The sequence below is a fragment of the Aphis gossypii genome, chromosome 3, assembly GCF_020184175.1.
Source record: "Aphis gossypii isolate Hap1 chromosome 3, ASM2018417v2, whole genome shotgun sequence".
NCBI lineage: Eukaryota > Metazoa > Arthropoda > Insecta > Hemiptera > Aphididae > Aphis > Aphis gossypii.
This window is the reverse complement of record NC_065532.1, coordinates 6,185,071-6,204,990: the sequence shown is the minus strand read 5'-3', so window position 1 is coordinate 6,204,990 and position 19,920 is coordinate 6,185,071. Positions and strand designations below refer to the sequence as shown.

Sequence of the window (19,920 nt, the reverse complement as noted above, 5' to 3'; positions counted from 1 at the left end):
GATTTTGAAATAATTAATGATTCATGATTACACGATATTGTGACACTGTATGTACTTTAACAATATAGGATGAAAAAAGAAAATTAATGCAGAATTATAAAAATAATTATATATCTATATAATATCAGTTACTTATTAAGTAAATATTATAAAAACTCATTTTATTAAATTTAAATTATTTATATTATATACAATCATATTTACATATAATCTGATAAACATTTTTTTTTTTTATTAATTAAAAAATTGTTTATGCATATCAAAAGTGCAAAAACATTGTAATAAGCAACACACTTGTTCATTTCGTTAAATATGTAGTTTCTATATACTTTTTACACTAAAACAGTTCACTGACTGTAGATATATTATTTATGGTGTAATTTTTAAAAAAAACAGCTAGCTGCTCACTAACAAGTATAATTTCAATCTAGTTTTAATATTTTTTCATACACATTCATATAGCAATGGTCGCTAGAAGCACAGTGATGTCATCTGGTTTTCCACCTTTAAAAAAAAAAAAACAAAAATGATTGAAATAAATATAACTTGTTTAGTAATAACTAATAACTAATAAAAAATAATATAAAAATTCAACGAAAAAAAATAATTTAAAAACCATAGATCTTCATAACACAATGTGCATTATAATAATATACAGGTTATAAACAAAATAATTAATAACAGTGACTTGGCAAAATCAATAATTTAAATGTACTTATATTATAATTATTTAAATTTTATTTGATAGAAAAAATTAAAATATATTCCTTATATAAGTTCCCAAATTTAACATTTAAAAATGCCGAGAAAGATTTTTCCGAACTCTAATATTGGGTATAATTCATGAAACTTAAATAAAGGCCAAATATAAGAACATATTATTATTATTGTACACAATCTACAGAAGCATAGTTATCAAACAGTTACAGCTTAACATATTATGTAAATTGTATTTAATAATATTAACATACCGACAGTATTGATTCCATTAGCTTGAGCAGAAAGTGCAAACGGTGATAAAAAAGACCTATCAAATGCTAATATTCTAGCCATCCATGCAATTGTGTTAGCGGCACATTGCAATTTTGTAGGATCACGAACTCCTTCAATTTTACTTAATTCTTTTAACAACAAATGGTCAGGAACATTATCGAAAACTCCATCAGTAGCTAAAAGAATGACATCTCCATTCTCAACAGCAAAATCTGAAGTATCAGCTGAGTCTGGGCTGTCACTTAGTACTTGACCACTATGAGCAGGAGGTGGAACTGATAATTGATAGGGAGTATTGAAATAGTGTTGTTGTTCTTCAGAACGATGGACTACGTGTCCTCCACGAACCACCATAAAACCACTATCACCAATATTAGCTGTATAAATACTGGAGGTTTCTTTATTTAGCACTACTACACATGCTGTACTACTTCCTGTAAATTATAAAAATATTTAATTGTAATAATGAATAATTTAACAATTAGCAAAGTACATAGATTTTTTTATTGTTTTGTATTTTGGTTAGGTTAGATTTATTCAGAAAGTGTTCATGAATACTGTTTTGTAGTTAATATTTTTATTATTTATTGATTATTATACAAAAAATGAACAAAAATTATATTCTAATTAATTGCATTTATATTGTGTTACACATTACTTCCACAACTAAATAGCCTACAGCTAGAAGCAAGGCTTGATTTTGACATTTTGTGCCTCGAGGAAAATATTTTACCTACCTTTAAAATATAAATGATATTTTATATACAATAAACACTATGTACTATAAAATTGTATATACGAGTAAAAAAGTTAGCCCTTTTCCACTTCTCCCCATCAATAACAATATAGCCTTGATTTAGAAACATACAACCATAATAATAAATATAATAATAACACCTAATAAATGTAGTCATGGTAAGAGGACTAGAATATGTTATCAAGGACTTACAAAAGTATATTTTGATAGTATGTATTTACATTCAGCAGAATAAAGTTTATATTATTAGCATTTAGCTTTAATATAAAGATAAAATAAACTATTATCCAACTTATAAATTATAACATTATGTATTTATAAGTTGTTTTTATATTGATATTTTAATTTTAAGCCACTTATGAACACTTATAAATCATACCAATTTTTTTGCTTAAAAAATGAAATATCATAAAATCAATAAGTCAAACATAAAAAATATTTTTACTTCTTGCAATACAATAAAAATCTAACTTCTCAAAATGAATTTAACTGAAATCAAATCAAAAGCTTTGTAAATTACAGTAATATACTATGTCAAATACATACATTTTTTATAAAAAACTCGATTTTTTGGCTATGCTTCAAACAGTATACTATACTCTATTCCAAATGAGATCAGTTTTCGGTGGTCGAGTTGTGCGCATGGGCGTAGGTTCACTATGAGCACGGTTTCAAACTTTGCCGTCGTGGCGCAGTCGAATAACTACTAGGTGTGGGAACCTGACAAAAACTAGTCGCCCCAGAAGACTGATCTCATTTGGAATAGAGTACAGTCAATATTATATAGTTGTAAGAGGGAAATGAAAAAGGTAATACAATTAGAAAATTGATTTAGAAGATTTCATCCATTGACACTCATATTCTTATTAAAATTATTACAAGAACCACAACTCACAAGTAGGTATATACAGTGTAAAATATGAATTAAAATTATTCACCTATTTGTGATCATTGTAAATTAGTTTTTTTAATATGAAAATTAAACACTGGATGTATTTTTCATAAAAACACTGACAATTTTACCAATAAAACTAGTAATACAATAAGAAATCTTAAAATATAATACATATTATGTTTAAATTTACTATAAAAATTAGATGAGAATATTCATTTCAATTTATGCTGATTATTATCCCTTTTATTTGAATCAAAAATATTATAAAGTACTGCAGTAATTTAACTACTAGACAAATGTACACATTTTTTTTTGAAAAATATACTAGTTACTATAGAATAAAAACATATATGTGGAAGCACTCTGATATTTCTTTTATTATAAGGTAATTTTGTACAGTTAATTAAAATCCTTAGAATAAGCTTTTGTTATTTTTTAATTTATGATTCTTATTTATTATTAAAGTAAATAGTCTTATTATTTTTATTATAATATATAGATTCTAACATTATGTTTTTATGATTAATAAGTTGAAAATTGCTAATGTATGATTCCTTAAACAAACCTTTTCATGTACAGTAGAAATTGTTTATAATGATAAAGGGACAAAGAAAAATAGGTTATAATAACCAAAATGATAAAAAAAAAAATTGTAACTTCAATAAATATAGAAAAAAAAGTAAAGATAAAAACATTTATTTAATTAAATTATTATTTTAGAATTATTAAATTTACAACATTTTGTTAAAAAAAAATCTGTTATTTTAGATTGAATTTTGAATAAAAACCATGCTCTATTTTTTTTTTTAGTTCTTCAAAATTGGTTTTTGGACAAAATTTTTTCAATACAACCAAAAATAACCGTCATAACAGCTGTATAGTCATTATACAGAAGTCATAATAATCAATACAAATTATTACAATACAATTTAGGAGTTTTGCAGGAACCTTCAAACTAAGGTCATTACACCCAATATATAATTTCAACTGATGTCATTATAAACGGTTTCTACTATATACACCTAAATCCTAATCTTAGAATATAATCTTATTTCTTATATTTTTTATAGATTGTTTATTTAAAAAAATTAATTCAAATTTTATTTAAATAACCTCTTAATTTGAGTACAGTTGTATTACTTTATAATTTATAATTATTAATTTGTTATTCTTAGTTATATCTTAACATAATTACCTGTAATTACCATATTAGACATAAAAAATTTTAAAACTTAAAATATTTGCTTTAGATAGGTTACAAAATATGAAATAAAATTGATCTAGATCCCTCAATTGAAAATTGCCTTAGATAAAAAAAGTTTTAATAAGTACATATTATCAAAAACTTTCTTACCTAAAATTGGTTGTTTATTTTCAAGTAACTCGTAATAACTTTGAGCTAATAATTTATTTGGTTCATTTGGCTTAATTTTTCCCAAAGATACAAGTCTTTCACATGTTGTCATTAGAAAACTTGAAAACTCGCCTGGATCAATGCCATAATGGCGCCAACCTCCAACACCATCAGCTACGCCTATTAAATAAAATAAAAATAACCATATATCTAATGTGTTAAAATATGTTGTGAAGTAATAACAGTATGTTAAATGTAAAACAAATTTTGCTTCTTCATGTAAATTTTATTATTCTTGTAAACATTATTTTTATTCTGTAATCCAAATGGTAAAATAAAATACCAAATTGGTAATATTTTATAATATGTAGTGGTATGTTTTAGTAAAATAAAATTACCTAGTACATCAGTTGCTTTTCCTTTTGCAGAAAACCAAGCATCATCTCCAAATTTTCCTTTAATTGGAGGATGTTTACGTGAAGATTCCTTGGGAAAACCACATACAGCATATAGGAATGAAGGCTCACGTTTCTTATTTACGTGTTCAGAATTTGAAGGTGCCAAATTTGTGAAGCCATTCCATAGAGCACGAGAAATCAGTCTACCAGTAGTAACTATTTGCTGCATTATTTATTTAAACTAAAGTTGTCATTGTGCTCAACGACTTTAAAACACGAAATACAATTATGATGCGTAAATTTTAACACAATAAAACTTGATAATTGAAAATTTGTTTATATTGTTAAAGTGTAGGATTTAAATTGAACTAAATAATATGTTTATCATGTATAATAACGTTTACAAAAAAAAAAATCATTCGGCGATTCAGCCTAATGCCTAAATAATTATATTGAGAAATATCTCAAAGAGCTGCGATTCACCATTATTTAATGTTATCAATTTTTAAGTCTTATCATTTGATTTTTTATTAAAATGAACCATAGACCTTAGATCATAATATCATGGGCTATGGCTATAAATAATAATATTATACTTGAGGAACAGCTTATGCAGTTGTGCCCTATGTAATATGCTATGAAATTAAAAATAATGTAAGAATATACAGAATAATAGAATAATAATAAAGTATAATTAGAATATTTGTATCATAGGTCTATTATAGCCTTATGGCTTACCTATACTATAACCATACTTAATATGTATAGACCTATAGCACGAACTATCTTAGTATCTTAGTTCGTGCCTATAGTCATATAATTAATATTTAATATTGGTTAATACTTTTTAGTTTTTTACCAAGTACCGACTTCAACGTGAAAACCCTTTGACTACCTACTGCATTAAGTTCACTTCATTGAAAATTAGTATTTATTTTGATCGAAAAATTATATTATAAATGCTTAAGTAAGAAGAAAGCGTATACATACGTTCTATACGTGACACCAGTAATCAAAGGGTTGAATCCAAGTCGGTATCTGTGTTTGTGCAACATAAAATTTTAGAACAGAACAATGGAATTTAAAAAATAAAATATATCTTAAATTCTAAAAATTATAATAATTAAAACTAGGTACAGCGAAAGAATCTAGAACGCCCCCCCCCCTGAATAGTACAATTTTCCCCTGATCAAAAAAAAAAAATAAATATTAATTATATAATTGTACCTACCTATTTGTATAATATAATTATTAATAAACAATAATAATATACAATGTAAATAAATAAATTTACAAATGATTAAATTAAAATATAAATGTAAATAAATGTACTGTTTACGGAAATTAAATAATAAAAATCAAAAAAAAAACAACTAATATTTTTAATTCTGGTAAGATAAACTAAATAAAAATAGAAAAATTCCATTTTATAATAATACAAAATTACAATTACCCACGACGAAAAATAAGTTCAATTGTTAAATTAAACACTTCACTTAATCGTATAATATGTTCTAACAATTTTATTAAACTACTATTCTGCGGGTTTAACATTAATATCAATATGACAGTATTACTTGTATTATTAGTAAACTAGTCACTACTCACTAGAGTATAGGTACTTCGTTATTGTTGATTATAATTTATAAGATTTAAGTATGACTACTAATTCAAATAAAACTATTAAAACATAGCTGGGTAATCATTGAAATTTCTATCACGTAGTACACGGTGAGACCCATGAAAAATAATAAATAATAATTTGTCATGGAGAGACCCAAATTTTGATGTAATTCACAGCATTGTACGTATTTTAGATCCAGAGATATAACACCTGCAATTGACTTAATAATTAAATGAATCTGTAAACCTACATGCAACCACACAGTGGCGTATTTTCAACAATTTTCTGGGGGGTCCACAGCTTATACATAATTAAATAATTTATACAAACTATGATAATTATATACCAATTGCCTTTATCACACATTATATTTAGCTGTAACTTGGAAACCGTCGTCAGAATACACAGATTGTCACAGAATACCAATTTCTATGCGTATTAGAGTATTAATTATACTGCAGGAATATGTATCGGTTTTTTTCCTCTAGGGGGGTCCAGTACCTAGTAAATACGCCACTGCAACCACAGCTGTATAAATATACTTTAAAAATATTTTTATATATCTGTGCCTACAACTTAATATAGTATAATATTAATTTTACTTTTGTCATTAGGTAGTCAACTACTCAAGATAGCTAGATAACTAGTATGTTTAAAAAAGCTTCTTTAAAGAAAGGTGCTGTTTCAATGGCAGTGTAAAATTTGATAAAAAGTTGTGAAAAAATCAAAATTAGAAATTCAGTACTATGCCAGATTTCCAGTTTTAGAACAAATATCCTGGTTGGATGTTAATAACTCAAATTATGTAAATATATAAATGCTTTTGTTGATACATTTATAAAAGATCATTTTCTTAACAACAATTATTTAATTATATTTTCTTGTGATGAACATAAGCGCGAAATAGTTCATTTTTGTGTCATATATAACTATGAGAATAAGTTAATTCTCAATGCGAAAAAACAAACAAAATCTACGATAAAACTATAAAAGTTATGAAAAAAGCGGGTAAGTGGGTACCGCTCTGCTGTACATTAAGTGCCGTGTACTATTAGGTATACCTAATATAATATATTATAGGAGTGTTAAATTAGAATCCAATGATAGGTATCATTGTACACGAAAAACGATTCTGAACGAAGATGATTTGTCAGCCTAGGATATAATTTTCAGTGGTTGGTGAAAAAGGTGGTTTATGTTTTAATGGCCTGAATACAACAAAATTTAAGTTCTTTATAATTATTGTAAGCTACACTTATGGAAAATCTTGTATTAAATTTTCAACCAACCCTTATCTACTTATACAAAAACTTTTATAAATTATACCTACAAAATAATTTGCAAATATTCATGATTTTGACGAATTATTGTTAATATTTGAACTTCAAATGCTAATAAAAAAAATTGTGCCTGTGTATTTATATAATTTTTTATTATTTTTTTTTAATTAATATAATTCAATCACTATAAGAATAACTTATGAGAAACTTTGTATTAAATTGTCAAGTATTTTGACTCAGCCAAATAATTTTTATCGACACTTCAAAAAAATCTAAAATTTCAGTTGTCTATAAATAGTTCAAAAAAAGTCAAAATATTTTGAAAATTTAGACATGTATTAATAACAATAACATAAACATGTGGTGAATTATTAACAGTGATTAATTTTTGAGTTACAACCATATAAAAAAATCTATTTGGTCGAAAACTGGTTATGCGTAAAAATTCCCGTTTTTCCTCACTTTTTTTTGTTTATCTCGATTTTTTTGATAACTGTTGAAAAATATTTACTTTTGACCTTTATAATGCACTAAGGATATTAACTTTGCTATTGAAAACCACCCCCAAAGTTTGAAATTGAAGCATTTTTTCTACTAGTTGAGCTGTACACAGACACACAAAAAAAAAACACATCATTCTAAAATCAATACATTCATCACTTCGTTCAGAATCTAAAATTGTCAAAATTAGTCCCTCATTAAATAACAAAAATTATAAATTATTTTAAAAAACAATTTAACATTAATTATTTTTCTATTATGAAGAGTATAAACCAATAAAACTAATTACAAATCACAATTTAAAAATTTAAATAATAAATGTAAATATGGAGTAATGGAAAAAATGTATTAATATTTAATAATCACTACAAAATTATAGTATACAGTAATATATATATATTGTATATATTATCACGTAGTAACACTGTCTTAGTTCATATTTCCAGCGCTAGGTGTCATGCCGTCATGCCGAGTTGGAGGAAGTAATGCGAAAGCGGTAATGGTTCCCTCCCGGCTCCCGATCGTCTATTTAGTGATTTACCCGGAAAAAAAAAATTAAGTGTCATGCCGAAGTTGAAGGACAATTAGAATTTATTCTAAAATGTCATAGAATTTATTTTGACATTCTGTGCTATGAGTTATGACCACGTCCACAACTGCTTAGTATAAATCAGCGGTTCTTAACTTGTGGTCCGTGACCCCCTGGGGGTCCGCGGCAGCCTTAAAATGTCATGACAAGATATAATTATAAAAGTATATGTATATGTTTTGTTATGTCTACTTGGGTAGTAATTATAATATAAAATATTTATTATAATTTTGGATATATTAACATGAGATGTAAAAAAAGGTATTGAAAAAAAATTGTTAAGAGGGTCCGCGGTATCCAAAAATTTTTCATCGGGGGTTCGTGATCTACAATAGGTTAAGAACCACTAGTATAAATAATATACTGTATGACCACGCTTCAAAAAAACATTAATAAGAAAATGCGTGTTTGTTGTCCAGTGTCCACTAGTATCTGTGATTTAATTTGACTATTTAATTTAAATTATGTTATTTATCGTTATAGCTATTTGACATTTGTAATTAATAATTATAATATTACTTAATAGCATTTTACTTACTTTTTATATTATACTACGTATCCACGTTTTTTTTTTATAAATTTTAACTACATTAGAATTTGCAAGTATTCATGATTTTAACGAATTTTTGTCAATATTTGAACTTCGCAGACGCTAATAAAAAAAATATTGTGCCTATGTGTTCGAAATATAGTTATTACAGTACTTCTTATTATAATTAATCACTATAATTTATGAGTTATGAAAAATTTGGTGTTGTTTTCAAGTATTTTGACTCAGCCAAAAAATATTTATCAATATTTATAAAAAAATAAAAACTTTACAAATACGAATATTTCAAATGCATATAAATAGCCTAAAAATAAGTGAAATATTTTGAAAATTAAATCATGTAAAGAAACTGCCAATTGCCAATCTTAATATCTGGTGAAGGTTAGGATAGGATAGGTGAATAATAAGTAATAAGTAATAACAAATATTTAAAATCATTATCGTTACGCAATTTCGAAATAATCTAAAATCAGTAAATGTAAAATCCAAAATTCCTAAAGGCTCATAACATTTTTCCTGTAATGACGCTATTCCAGTTTTTTTCATGGTATTTACCACGGTCTTAGAAGATCTTCTTGGTATTTACCAACTAGTACCAGTATACACTGATAACAGGTTGTTTTGAACACGGTTGTGGTCTTGTGGATATTAAAGATTATTCTATTCCGTGGTTTTGGGTTTTATTTATTCTGTGCCCTGTCCGACCGGCGACCACATGTTATACAGTATTACAGTCTTTTACAGTTCAGTATTCTATGGTTCTACAATATGACTACATCTACAGTCGTCAGTCACAGTGTAGGCCGTGTGTAGCAACTGGCAGACGGCAGTGACGTCCTGTAGTGCAGTGGTATTTGTTAATTGTTTAGCTAATTAGCTCTGCTTTCATGACTTTTTAAACAATAAAAATCTTATTTTTATATTCGAAATTTACTGTTATTACTTTTTAATTATTCTATTATTGTATTAATTTAATTTGTCATGTTTATACTTAATTTATTTTTATCAAGTTGTATGTTACAGTGTGACTAAATCGTCATATTTTTCTGTGATAAGTACTACAATCTTGGTATTTGAATTTTTCATAGTTTTATAGTTACATAGTTGAATTCTGTGGTTGTTTGAAGCGTTTTTACTTGTTTTAAAATTTAATATTTCCATTTAACAATGACTTTGGTAGATTTTAATGACGTTGTATTACCGGGCAATGACGTCTCCGATATAGTTTTCAAAGGAGACACTTGTAAAAGAAGTGAAAAAACTATTGGTCCTGGATTGAAGAGTGCCAACAACAAAATAATCGTATGTAACGGTGGAGTACTGAGAAGTAAAGATGACAAATACTTTTGGATAGAATTTTCAAAAAAAAAATACTCACCAGCGAAAGATGATGTCGTAGTAGGAATAGTGGCTGCTAAAACATCTGAAATGTATAAAGTCGATATTGGAGCTTCTGAACTAGCTACTCTTCCCTATTTAGCATTTACAAACGCTACTAAAAAAAATAGACCTGAGATTAAAGTGGGGAATGTTGTAGCTGCAAAGGTTAAAGTGGCAACACCATTCATGGAATCTGAGATCAGTTGTGTAGAATATGCCAACAGCATTATTCTAGGTCAGTTAGAAAATGGTTTTTTGTTTAATGTTAGTTTAAATTATGCATTAAGACTAAGGAAATCAAGTTCAAAATTACTTTATCATCTTGGACAAATGGTACCTTATGAAATTGTCATTGGGGTAAATGGAAAGATTTGGATTAATAGTGCATCAATACGTACAACCATCGCTATAGGAAATGCTGTAATGAAGGCAGAACATCTAGAAGAAGAAGATATTCCTCAGTTAGTAAAAAATTTTAATAAAAGTTTAAATGTTTAAAGATGTATTTATTAACTAATTTTTATTGTAAATTTACCGTTTGATCAATATAATATATTTTTTTTAAAAGATTTAAGAGCTATTTATTATCATAGACAAAATCTAAAGATCTGTAAACAACTTTGTTTATTATGCAATATATTTATTAATTATGTAGGTAAATAATTATTAGAATCTAATAAAAAAAAAACATAATTATCCTTTTTTACTTATATGCATAATATAATATATGCGATTGAAAATAGTCTTAAAAGTATTATTGAATGACAATGTTGCTATAGAAATTATTGGTTTAGTAGTAAGTGTATCTAAAGATAAATAAATATGAAAAAAATATTGCTTTTAATAATAAATGTCAAAAGTAATTGAACCTTGAATTTGTCAATTTTAACATTATTTTTAAATTATAATTTTACTAAATATTTTTTTTATAGTTATTTTAAATTTAAATATATCAACATTTTGTTATGATTTAAATGTTATTTCAGATAAACATAGCATAAGGCCATGTTCTAGTTTTATATTATTAAGATAGGTATTAAAGAAAAAACCATCTAATTTGATCACTTTAAATTTAATACAGTAAATTATAAATTGATTATGAAAAAGCTTAATAGTATACAAAAGTTATAATTATAAAATTATGTACACATTTGTCAAAAATTTGCAGACAAAATAGAATCAAATTATAAATATAAAATAATAGTTATTATACCATTAATTTAACTAATTATAAATAAAATATATTAAATATTTACTAATACTTAACTAAATCATTAGTTCAGTATTACTAAAATTAACCACATAAAGAGGACAATTTTAAAATATAGCAAATAGCAATTGCATTTAATTATCTAAAATTAATGGCACTGAAACAGTTCTATGGAACTTGTTCTGGCAGTGTAATTATTTATGTCAAATGCAGCAGCGTTGTAAAAGTTTTTAATCAAGCTGCCACCTCTGAGGTTTATAACAAGTGTTAAGTGTGTAATGGATAATAATTTAGTATTTAATACAACAATTAATTAAATATATGACAGTAAATGTCTATCGAGTTTTAGGCGCACATGTGGGTAATATTAAGTTAACTTCTGATTTTCTGAAATTTATCTAATTTGTCATGCTACTGATATAAATATAAATATGATACTATAAATGAAATAGTTTAAGAAATATATAATTGTCATATTATGGTAAAACACAAAGTAAAGAAAACAAATTTTTAATGAACAAAATAAAAAACTTAGATGCAATGACTTGTAATATATTAATATAATAATTTAATATGCCAATATATTAATGATTTTGTAATTATAAAAGAAATGTATTAATAGTAATAAATATAATTTAAAAAAAAAACATTTCAATTAAGCTGAATTCGGTTATATCTATAAAGTTAAGCATTATACAAAAAGTAATTATAGTTTAAAATGCTCAATTAAAATAAGAGTATTTTAACAAAATTATACATCGTCATAAACGAAAAGCAAGTATTCAAATAAAATTATATTTTATTTTAAATCTATAACTTTATTAAAAACTAGTAATGAGAAAAATAATAAAAATTACACATACCTACAATACATAAAGAATAGAGCGTTTCTTTATAAATAAAAAATGCAGTGCTACATATTTTATACAAATAAAACTTGGGGAAATAAACTACCTACACTTCTATGATAGACTAGAAAATTAAAACTTCATTGTGGAGATACTGTTTAAAATTAGCAGAGAATAATGAACATTATATAAATTTGTTAACAAAACAAAAATATTAACGGCAGTCCCAAACTTTTATTGTCTTGTCTACACTACCTGTTATTACAAATGGTTGTGATCTATGGAAATCTAAAAAAAGAAAAAAAAACAGTAATTGTGAGAAAAAGTAATTGATTAGATGACTTACCAACTGTGGTACAAAAATGTCCATGAGCCAGTAGTGTTTTCATATTGCGTTTATTTGCCAAATCCCAAATTCTAAGTGTTTTATCATCGCTAGCTGATATAACATATTTACCACCCGGATGAAAAACTAAACCTCGTACCCAATTATCATGTCCAATCATAGTAAATAAACATGAGCGTGATGCAACATCCCACATCTAGTAAAACAAAAAATGAAAAACATCATATTATAAAAAAAATATACAAGTATATTATCCATGAACATAAATTGTGTACAAATATAATATATTCATTTTTTTTTTTTTGAATAAATAAATTTACAAATTAGGTACAAGTGCATTAGATATTCATTAGATATTAGGATAACTTTACTATTCAACAGTAATTAAGATATAGTTGTTGACTATTTTTATTTAATTTAATTATTAGTTTAAATACTAATCAGTTTGTTCTGAATAGTTTTTAAATACAATACAAATAATGAACATGTTGGTTTTACAATTTTTATTTTTAATAACGCTAACTTTTGGCAGTTAATACAATTTTAATTTTTGGTAGAAACAGTACTTTTAAAAATCTATATTTAAAACCAGCTTTTAAGAAAATCAATATTGTTATTTAAAAATGTGCATGAACAACACACTATACAGAAAAAAAGAAGAAAAAAAAGTGTCTTAAGCTTTCAAAGTTAGTAGTTAGTACTGGATTAAAACAAGGGTATTCAATCTCATCCACCTTATTCGATTTAGCCTTGGAGAAAGCCAAATGGAGAAGCAAATGGAAACAACTGGAATAGAGATAGGTCAACTTATATAATTACTTGGCTTTGCTGATGATTTAAATATCTTAGAAAACTTCATAGAAGACTGAAAGAGCAGCTTAATTGCTCGATTGAGCACAGCCATTAAAGTAGGTTTAAAAATTAATATGAATACATAAAAAATAATGGAATTGCTAGGGAATGAAGGCAACACTGATATTATATCCTTAGCTTTCAAAAAAGTTAATGAATTTTGATATCTAGGTATAATACTGAGTAAAAACAATGACTGGGTTAGGGAAATAGGTGTAAGAATAATAAATGCAGAAAGAGCAACTTTTGCTCTAAATAAGTTCATAAAAACAAAAGTACTTTCTAAAAAACTAAATTAAGGCTGTACATAGCAATAATAAGATCCAGACTCACATATGGGTGCGAGGCATGGTCTACCACAAGCAATATGGAAAGAAAACTCAGAACTTTTAAGAACAAAACATGGAGGTTTGTGGACCAGTATATGTTAATGAAAAAGGAACACGGAGAAGAAAGTATAATAAAGAGCTGCGGAAGGAAATGGCATCAGTAAAAAGTTTCAATAAGGGACAAAGGATCCAATAGCTAGGCCACATGTGGCAGCATAGAGAGGACAATAAAAATAGAATAGTCCTGGAGTGGAAGCATACGGAAATAAGACTTGAAGAATGACCAAGGAAAATATGATAGTTTTGTTATAATTTAAAAATAATAATTATCATAATACATGAATATGAAATTGTTAAAATGTATATTATTATTTACCATATACAATTAAATTTTGAAAAAACTATTACTAATTTTATACTATTTAAACCTATTTAAAATACTCTACAACACTCAGTATTAACTTATGAGAATAGCATACCAACATGTATTGTCTCCATTTTATAAATGCATAACATAGCAAATTTATGCTAAGCAGATCATGGTTAGCTCAGTTAGCTTAAAAATTAGAGTGAATCAACCTATTATGAAACTTGTTTGTAAGAACATAATCTGTGCTTGTTAGTTTTATGATAGTTCAATTTTTTAGAAAATTATGTGTATATAATAAAGCGTAAATTAAAAGTGCTTATAACTCACTTAAAAACTGAATAATTGTAAAAAAAACCAACATACTAACACACAGAGACGGTTTGACAATTTTATATGACCGGGGCAAGCCTAAAATATATAGGTACCACCTACTTACTCACCACACACAATTTGATATTTTACTAAATAAAAAATCAGTTTGACTGAGTTCTTAATACTACTTATACTTAAATATTATGATGTATTTAATTAATAATATATAATTATATACATTATATATACAATATATATAACAATAATACATATATTATTTACTCATAATACAGATTAAAAAATATTAAAATATCTCAGGATAAATAATAAGTTATAGATATGGCTATTTCAAATAATTTCAATAATATTAATGATGTCCATCCACCCTAAATTTTGACCAAGGCTAAGCCCCGGTCTTATACATGATTAAGCTGCTTCTGCTAACACATATAATGTTCTTACCATCAAGTTACATAATAGGTCAATTCACTCTAATGTTTAAACTAACGGACCTAAACATGATCTACTTAGCATAAATTTGCTATGTTATGCATTTTTAAGATGGATACAACACGTTTTAGTAAAGAGTCTTATTGAGTTAATAACACATTTGATAACAAATGAGCCATCAAGAAAACGAGGAATGGCAATGTAGACCTAAATTTTATTCTGCATACCTACAGTAAATTAAGTTATTTGAATAAGTCATATTTTTGTTAATATTAAGATAATTGTTTTTTTTTTTTTTTTTTTATAGCTTTTATTGATTATTTAGCTTAACATGAGTATTAAAGTCTAATTGACCAAGGCTAAAAAGGATAGATTTAAGATTATTTTGTGTTATATTTTAAGCTATATGTTGTAAATAATATAGTTTAAACTGTAAACGTTTATATAAAAATGTATTCTTCTTGTAAAACAAATAAAATATTGATAATAATAATAATATATTTTGTATTACAGATAGAAAAATAAACTATAAAATATCCTTAGGAAGAGGCTTAAACATTGCCTCTAAATAAAATTATTCAATATTATTTATATGTAATAATTTAATATTAAATTCAAATTTAATATTTTTTACAGTGACTTACTGAAGAACTAGGTATATTCTGAATCCACTATGTAATAGAACAAGTTTTCATTTTTTTTTTTATCAAGTGTTACAGCTCATTAATTGTAGTTAAAAAAATAGGGTCGTAATGTTTTATAGGGGCTGTAATACAGTTATAATTTAAATTACGTTCTTTTATTGAGGGGATAGAAAATCTGGATTAAAACAGAATTATGTAGAATTTACCTTAATTGATTTATCTCTTGATCCTGATATGATAAAAGGACCTTCATATCCATTTTTTTTTTGATCTACTCCAGCTCCTTCATTAATTGCTGATGAAGATGCAGCTGGTGCCCAAGCTATACATTCAACTACATGTTCATGTCCCCGTAAATCAGCCTATTTTAATGTTTTAACAATTCTTTTTTAGTTAAATTGAATATTATTTATAACATTTTCTAACTTACTTTACACTGAGTTGCAGAAATTATCCAAACTTTTACAGTATGGTCGTTAGAACATGAGGCTAAAAATTGCCCACAGGGGGAAACTTTGACTTTTCTGACCCATTCACGATGACCAGTAAATGTTTTAACACAGTATCTAGAAATGGTGTAATATAAGAATAAAACTAAAATATACATAGTATTATTAATATATTAATATCCATACCCTGTATTTACTTCCCACATTTTAATTGTTTTATCCCTTGAAGAAGAAACTATGAAATCTCCTCCTTTAAGAAAACATACTCCTGATACGCTATGTTCATGACCATGCATTGAACGGATACATTCATATGTTTGACTGAAATCCCATAGTTTTATAGTCATATCAGCGCTACAGGAAACTGAAAATATACAAAAATTAAAGTAAAAACATACTAACATTATCTTTTTTTCATTAAATAACCTAATAGTTTGCCACTTTCATCAAATGCAATATCTTGAATAGCTTCTGTATGACCTTTTAAAGTTCTCTCATACTCGCCAGTCTCATAATCCCAACTTTTTATAGTAGCATCTTCACTTGCTGATACAAGAATATTAAAAACCGGATGAAATATAACTTTGATAACAGTCTCTCTATGACCAGTTAAACAGTGTGTTTCAGGGGCTCTTGGTATCCAATCACTTGGAGAACGCAATGCTCTTTTTGGAGCTCCAGAATTAATTTCTTTTTCATACTCAGAGAGTTTGGATTCAAGCTCGCTTACCTAAATATTAATTGTGTAATAATATATTCAGAAATGTAATATAATAGACATTTAAAATACTATTTTTAATATTAACCACCTTTTTTTGCAATCTAATTACAGATGTCCATTTTTTTTCAAGTAAACCACCATATTTATTTTCTACTTCACCGGGCATATCTGCATCTTTTTTTAATCCTTCCAAGGCGTTATGATAACTATTGCTACTAAGATAATCAGCAATTGCTTTATTTCTAAAAATAATAATAACCAGTTTAAAACATACAATACTATAAGAGTAATTTAGATTTAAGAAGATAAATAACCTATAAATGATACTGTTTAAAAATATGTCAGCATTATACAAATAAACATATTACAGGATAGATGTGCACAAAAGTTACAAAATTCCTATTTCCCCTCCCCCATTCCTAATAAAAAATGCTTATCTAAAATGTTGTAAATAAATATAAATACATAAATAAAACTTTAATAATTTAAAGTGCTGTAGTAGGATACATTACAACATTAAAATAAAGATAATTTGTTAAACATTATATGTACTTCTATTTTTAATATTTTGTTATTAAAATCAATGTGCAAAATTGACATTATTTTTCAAAGCTTTTTCTCAATTATAAAATATTTTCAACATAAGAACTTACAATTCTTCACGTTGCCTTTGTGACAGCACCATTTTCATGACTGTCCAGTAATTTGGTATATTTGTAACTATTTAAATTATACTTTCTTTAACCTAAAAAAGGAAAAGATTAATTAAATTATATTTATTCAATGTTATTAATAGAATATTGCAATATAGAAAAATATTAAAAACTATTTTAGATAAAATTTAAAAGCTAATTATTTCTAAACTTTGAATACATAATAATATTATTATTCTATATTACCTATATTAAATTTTATGTATCTTATTTGTAATAGAATATATTCAGAATTTTATATTACACTATATAGAGTTAAATTATACATTTTAAAACAGTATCTATAATTGTATCAATATACAAATTCTTATATTTATATAACTTAACACATTGATAGATAATGAGAATTATTAAATTATAAAAATAATGTTTAAGAAGTTTTTGTATTAAACATTTATATAGTTTATAATTTTATATGTTCCAATACTGATTTAAACATGTTTATTATTATCAATAATATTTGATACAATAAATATTACTGCCTAATTCCTATACAAAATACCATTGTCAATAAAAATAATAATGATAAAATAATGATTTAACATTTGAAAACAAAATACCTATTTATAACATCATTATTTTAACTACATTTTTCTAGTCCCCAATATCACAGAATGGGAGCAATAAGACACAGTATTTCACATAATACCGCTGCAGCTATTATAGCTATATAATCCAAGTGTAGGGGACACAAGCCAGGGGGGCTTCACTTTTGAATAATACTGCTATCGTTTGCTGGCAATAAATATAATTAGACAATATGTAGAACAAAGAACTTCCATTGTAATTACTTGTATCAAAAATAATAAAACTATAGAATAGGTATTAATATATCACAAAGAGTATTAATTATTCATATACTAGATTAAGTAACACAATTGATGGAGATTGTACGATTATTTTAACAACTTACTTTATAAAGTAAAGTAAAATTAAAAAACATATTTAATGAAATAAATAGATTATCTAAAACTAAAGAACTTAGTATCATTTAATAATACAAACTTACCTGTTCCAGATGGTAATCGAAAACAATTAATGACATGTAAGAATATTGTACTCTTCGGCACAATAATTTCAAAAGATTTATCACTTGAAAAAAACTTAAAGGTTTTTTACAAAATATTTATTTAACTAGGAAAATTTAATTTTGAGAAAACGATATTTTTCACTCTTATTTAATGTTTGTTGTATTTTGTGATATAAAACAATATGGCGTCCACTTGTGTAGATATCTCGAATCACGAATTAAGATATACCACAGGTCCACAGATATACTATACCTTATATTATATCATAACTCGTGGTACATAGATATGAATAGTGATTTATAATAATTTGAAGAAAAAATCATTGTGATAAGCAAATTTATATATAATTTATTTATGTGTATACGTCCGTGCATATTGTATTTAAATTTAATTAATGTGCTGGTACATTATGTATATTAAGTATACGTGGCTTCATGACCTATGTTTAAAATCTATGATAGATTTAAATAATTATTGGGCATAATAAATTAAGGTTTAAGGAACTAGATATATAACAAAAAAATTGAATCAAATAATTGATAACAGAAATAGAAAAATTTTTTTTGAGTAATAATATCTGTATAAATTTTAAATATATAGATAGGATCATATTACCTATAATTTGTAACATACAGAAAATACTGTCAACACTCAACATTGTCAACCCCCGATTTTAACTGCATGAGTTGAAAGAAACCACGCAAAAATACATTAAAGTGGCATAATTTTAATTAAATAAATACATGCTTAGAATAACATGGCTTGGTAAATAAAAATTAATAATTTTATTATTACAAGGGCTCAGATTTTAAAGCATATCGCATATGCTTCTTTTTTATACATGAGATAAAAATCAAATTTTTATTCATAAATTGGTTTCACGTCATTCTGATTCCAAATAAACCAATTTATTTTGGCTTTTATTTTGTAAATGCTTGTTAATTGTTTTAGATTCTGAACGAAGTGATGTATGTATTAATTTTACAATGATGTGTGTTTTTTTTTTTTTGTGTCTGTGTACAGCATAACTAGTCGAAAAAATGCTCCAATTTCAAACTATGGGGGTGGTTTCCGATGTAAAAGTGAATATCCTTGGTGCATTATAGAGGTAAAAAGTTAACATTTTCCAACAGTTTTCAAAAAAATTGAGAAAAACAAAAAAAAAAAATGACGGAAAAACGGCAATTTTTACGCAAAACCAGTTTTCGACAAAATCGATTTTTTTTTATGGTTGTAATTCAAAAACTAATCACTGAAAATACTTGAAGTTTTCACCAAATGTTAATGTCATTAGTATCTGTATATAGTTAAATTTTCAAAAAAT

At 25.6% G+C, this 19,920-nt stretch overlaps 3 protein-coding genes across 4 annotated transcripts; 1 reads left to right on the top strand and 2 right to left on the bottom strand.

Moving 5' to 3' along the window:
- Positions 1 to 94: 94 nt before the first annotated feature.
- On the bottom strand, positions 95 to 4,930 carry LOC114123802 (protein phosphatase PTC7 homolog). Its single transcript, XM_027986896.2, has 4 exons — positions 4,398 to 4,930; positions 4,000 to 4,179; positions 972 to 1,427; positions 95 to 504 (listed from the first exon to the last, which is right to left on the bottom strand). The coding sequence occupies exons 1-4, from the start codon at positions 4,624 to 4,626 to the stop codon at positions 455 to 457; spliced, it is 915 nt and encodes a 304-aa protein (XP_027842697.1). The 5' UTR covers positions 4,627 to 4,930; the 3' UTR covers positions 95 to 454.
- Positions 4,931 to 9,606: 4,676 nt separating this feature from the next.
- Positions 9,607 to 10,890, top strand: LOC114123813 (exosome complex component RRP40). The gene has a single exon (XM_027986912.2). It carries the CDS (start codon positions 10,109 to 10,111, stop codon positions 10,817 to 10,819), a length of 711 nt encoding a protein of 236 aa, XP_027842713.1. The 5' UTR covers positions 9,607 to 10,108; the 3' UTR covers positions 10,820 to 10,890.
- A 1,422-nt stretch (positions 10,891 to 12,312) lies between these two features.
- On the bottom strand, positions 12,313 to 18,780 carry LOC114123788 (lissencephaly-1 homolog). Of its 2 annotated transcripts, none has more exons than XM_027986878.2 (9): positions 18,575 to 18,780; positions 17,506 to 17,597; positions 16,941 to 17,094; positions 16,558 to 16,861; positions 16,318 to 16,495; positions 16,113 to 16,248; positions 15,889 to 16,044; positions 12,726 to 12,921; positions 12,313 to 12,667 (listed from the first exon to the last, which is right to left on the bottom strand). In XM_027986878.2, exons 2-9 carry the CDS (start codon positions 17,541 to 17,543, stop codon positions 12,594 to 12,596), a joined length of 1,236 nt encoding a protein of 411 aa, XP_027842679.1. In that variant the 5' UTR covers positions 17,544 to 17,597; positions 18,575 to 18,780; the 3' UTR covers positions 12,313 to 12,593. The 2 variants fall into 2 exon arrangements, with proteins under 2 accessions (XP_027842679.1, XP_050059311.1); XM_050203354.1 differs by lacking the exon at positions 18,575 to 18,780 and adding an exon at positions 18,126 to 18,147.
- Positions 18,781 to 19,920: the final 1,140 nt, after the last annotated feature.

Coding starts and splice junctions, on each gene's coding strand:
- LOC114123813 (XM_027986912.2), top strand. CDS start 10,109: ATGACTTTGGTAGATTTTAATGACGTTGTATTACCGGGCAATGACGTC.
- LOC114123788 (XM_027986878.2), bottom strand. CDS start 17,543: ATGAAAATGGTGCTGTCACAAAGGCAACGTGAAGAATT. Junction 12,922..15,888: donor CAAGAGATAAATCAATTAAG/GTAAATTCTACA, acceptor TTGTTTTACTAG/ATGTGGGATGTTGCATCACG. Junction 12,668..12,725: donor ACATTTTTGTACCACAGTTG/GTAAGTCATCTA, acceptor TTCTTTTTTTAG/ATTTCCATAGATCACAACCA.
- LOC114123802 (XM_027986896.2), bottom strand. CDS start 4,626: ATGCAGCAAATAGTTACTACTGGTAGACTGATTTCTCGTGCTCTATGG. Junction 1,428..3,999: donor AAATAAACAACCAATTTTAG/GTAAGAAAGTTT, acceptor TATAATTTACAG/GAAGTAGTACAGCATGTGTA. Junction 505..971: donor TAATGGAATCAATACTGTCG/GTATGTTAATAT, acceptor TTTTTTTTAAAG/GTGGAAAACCAGATGACATC.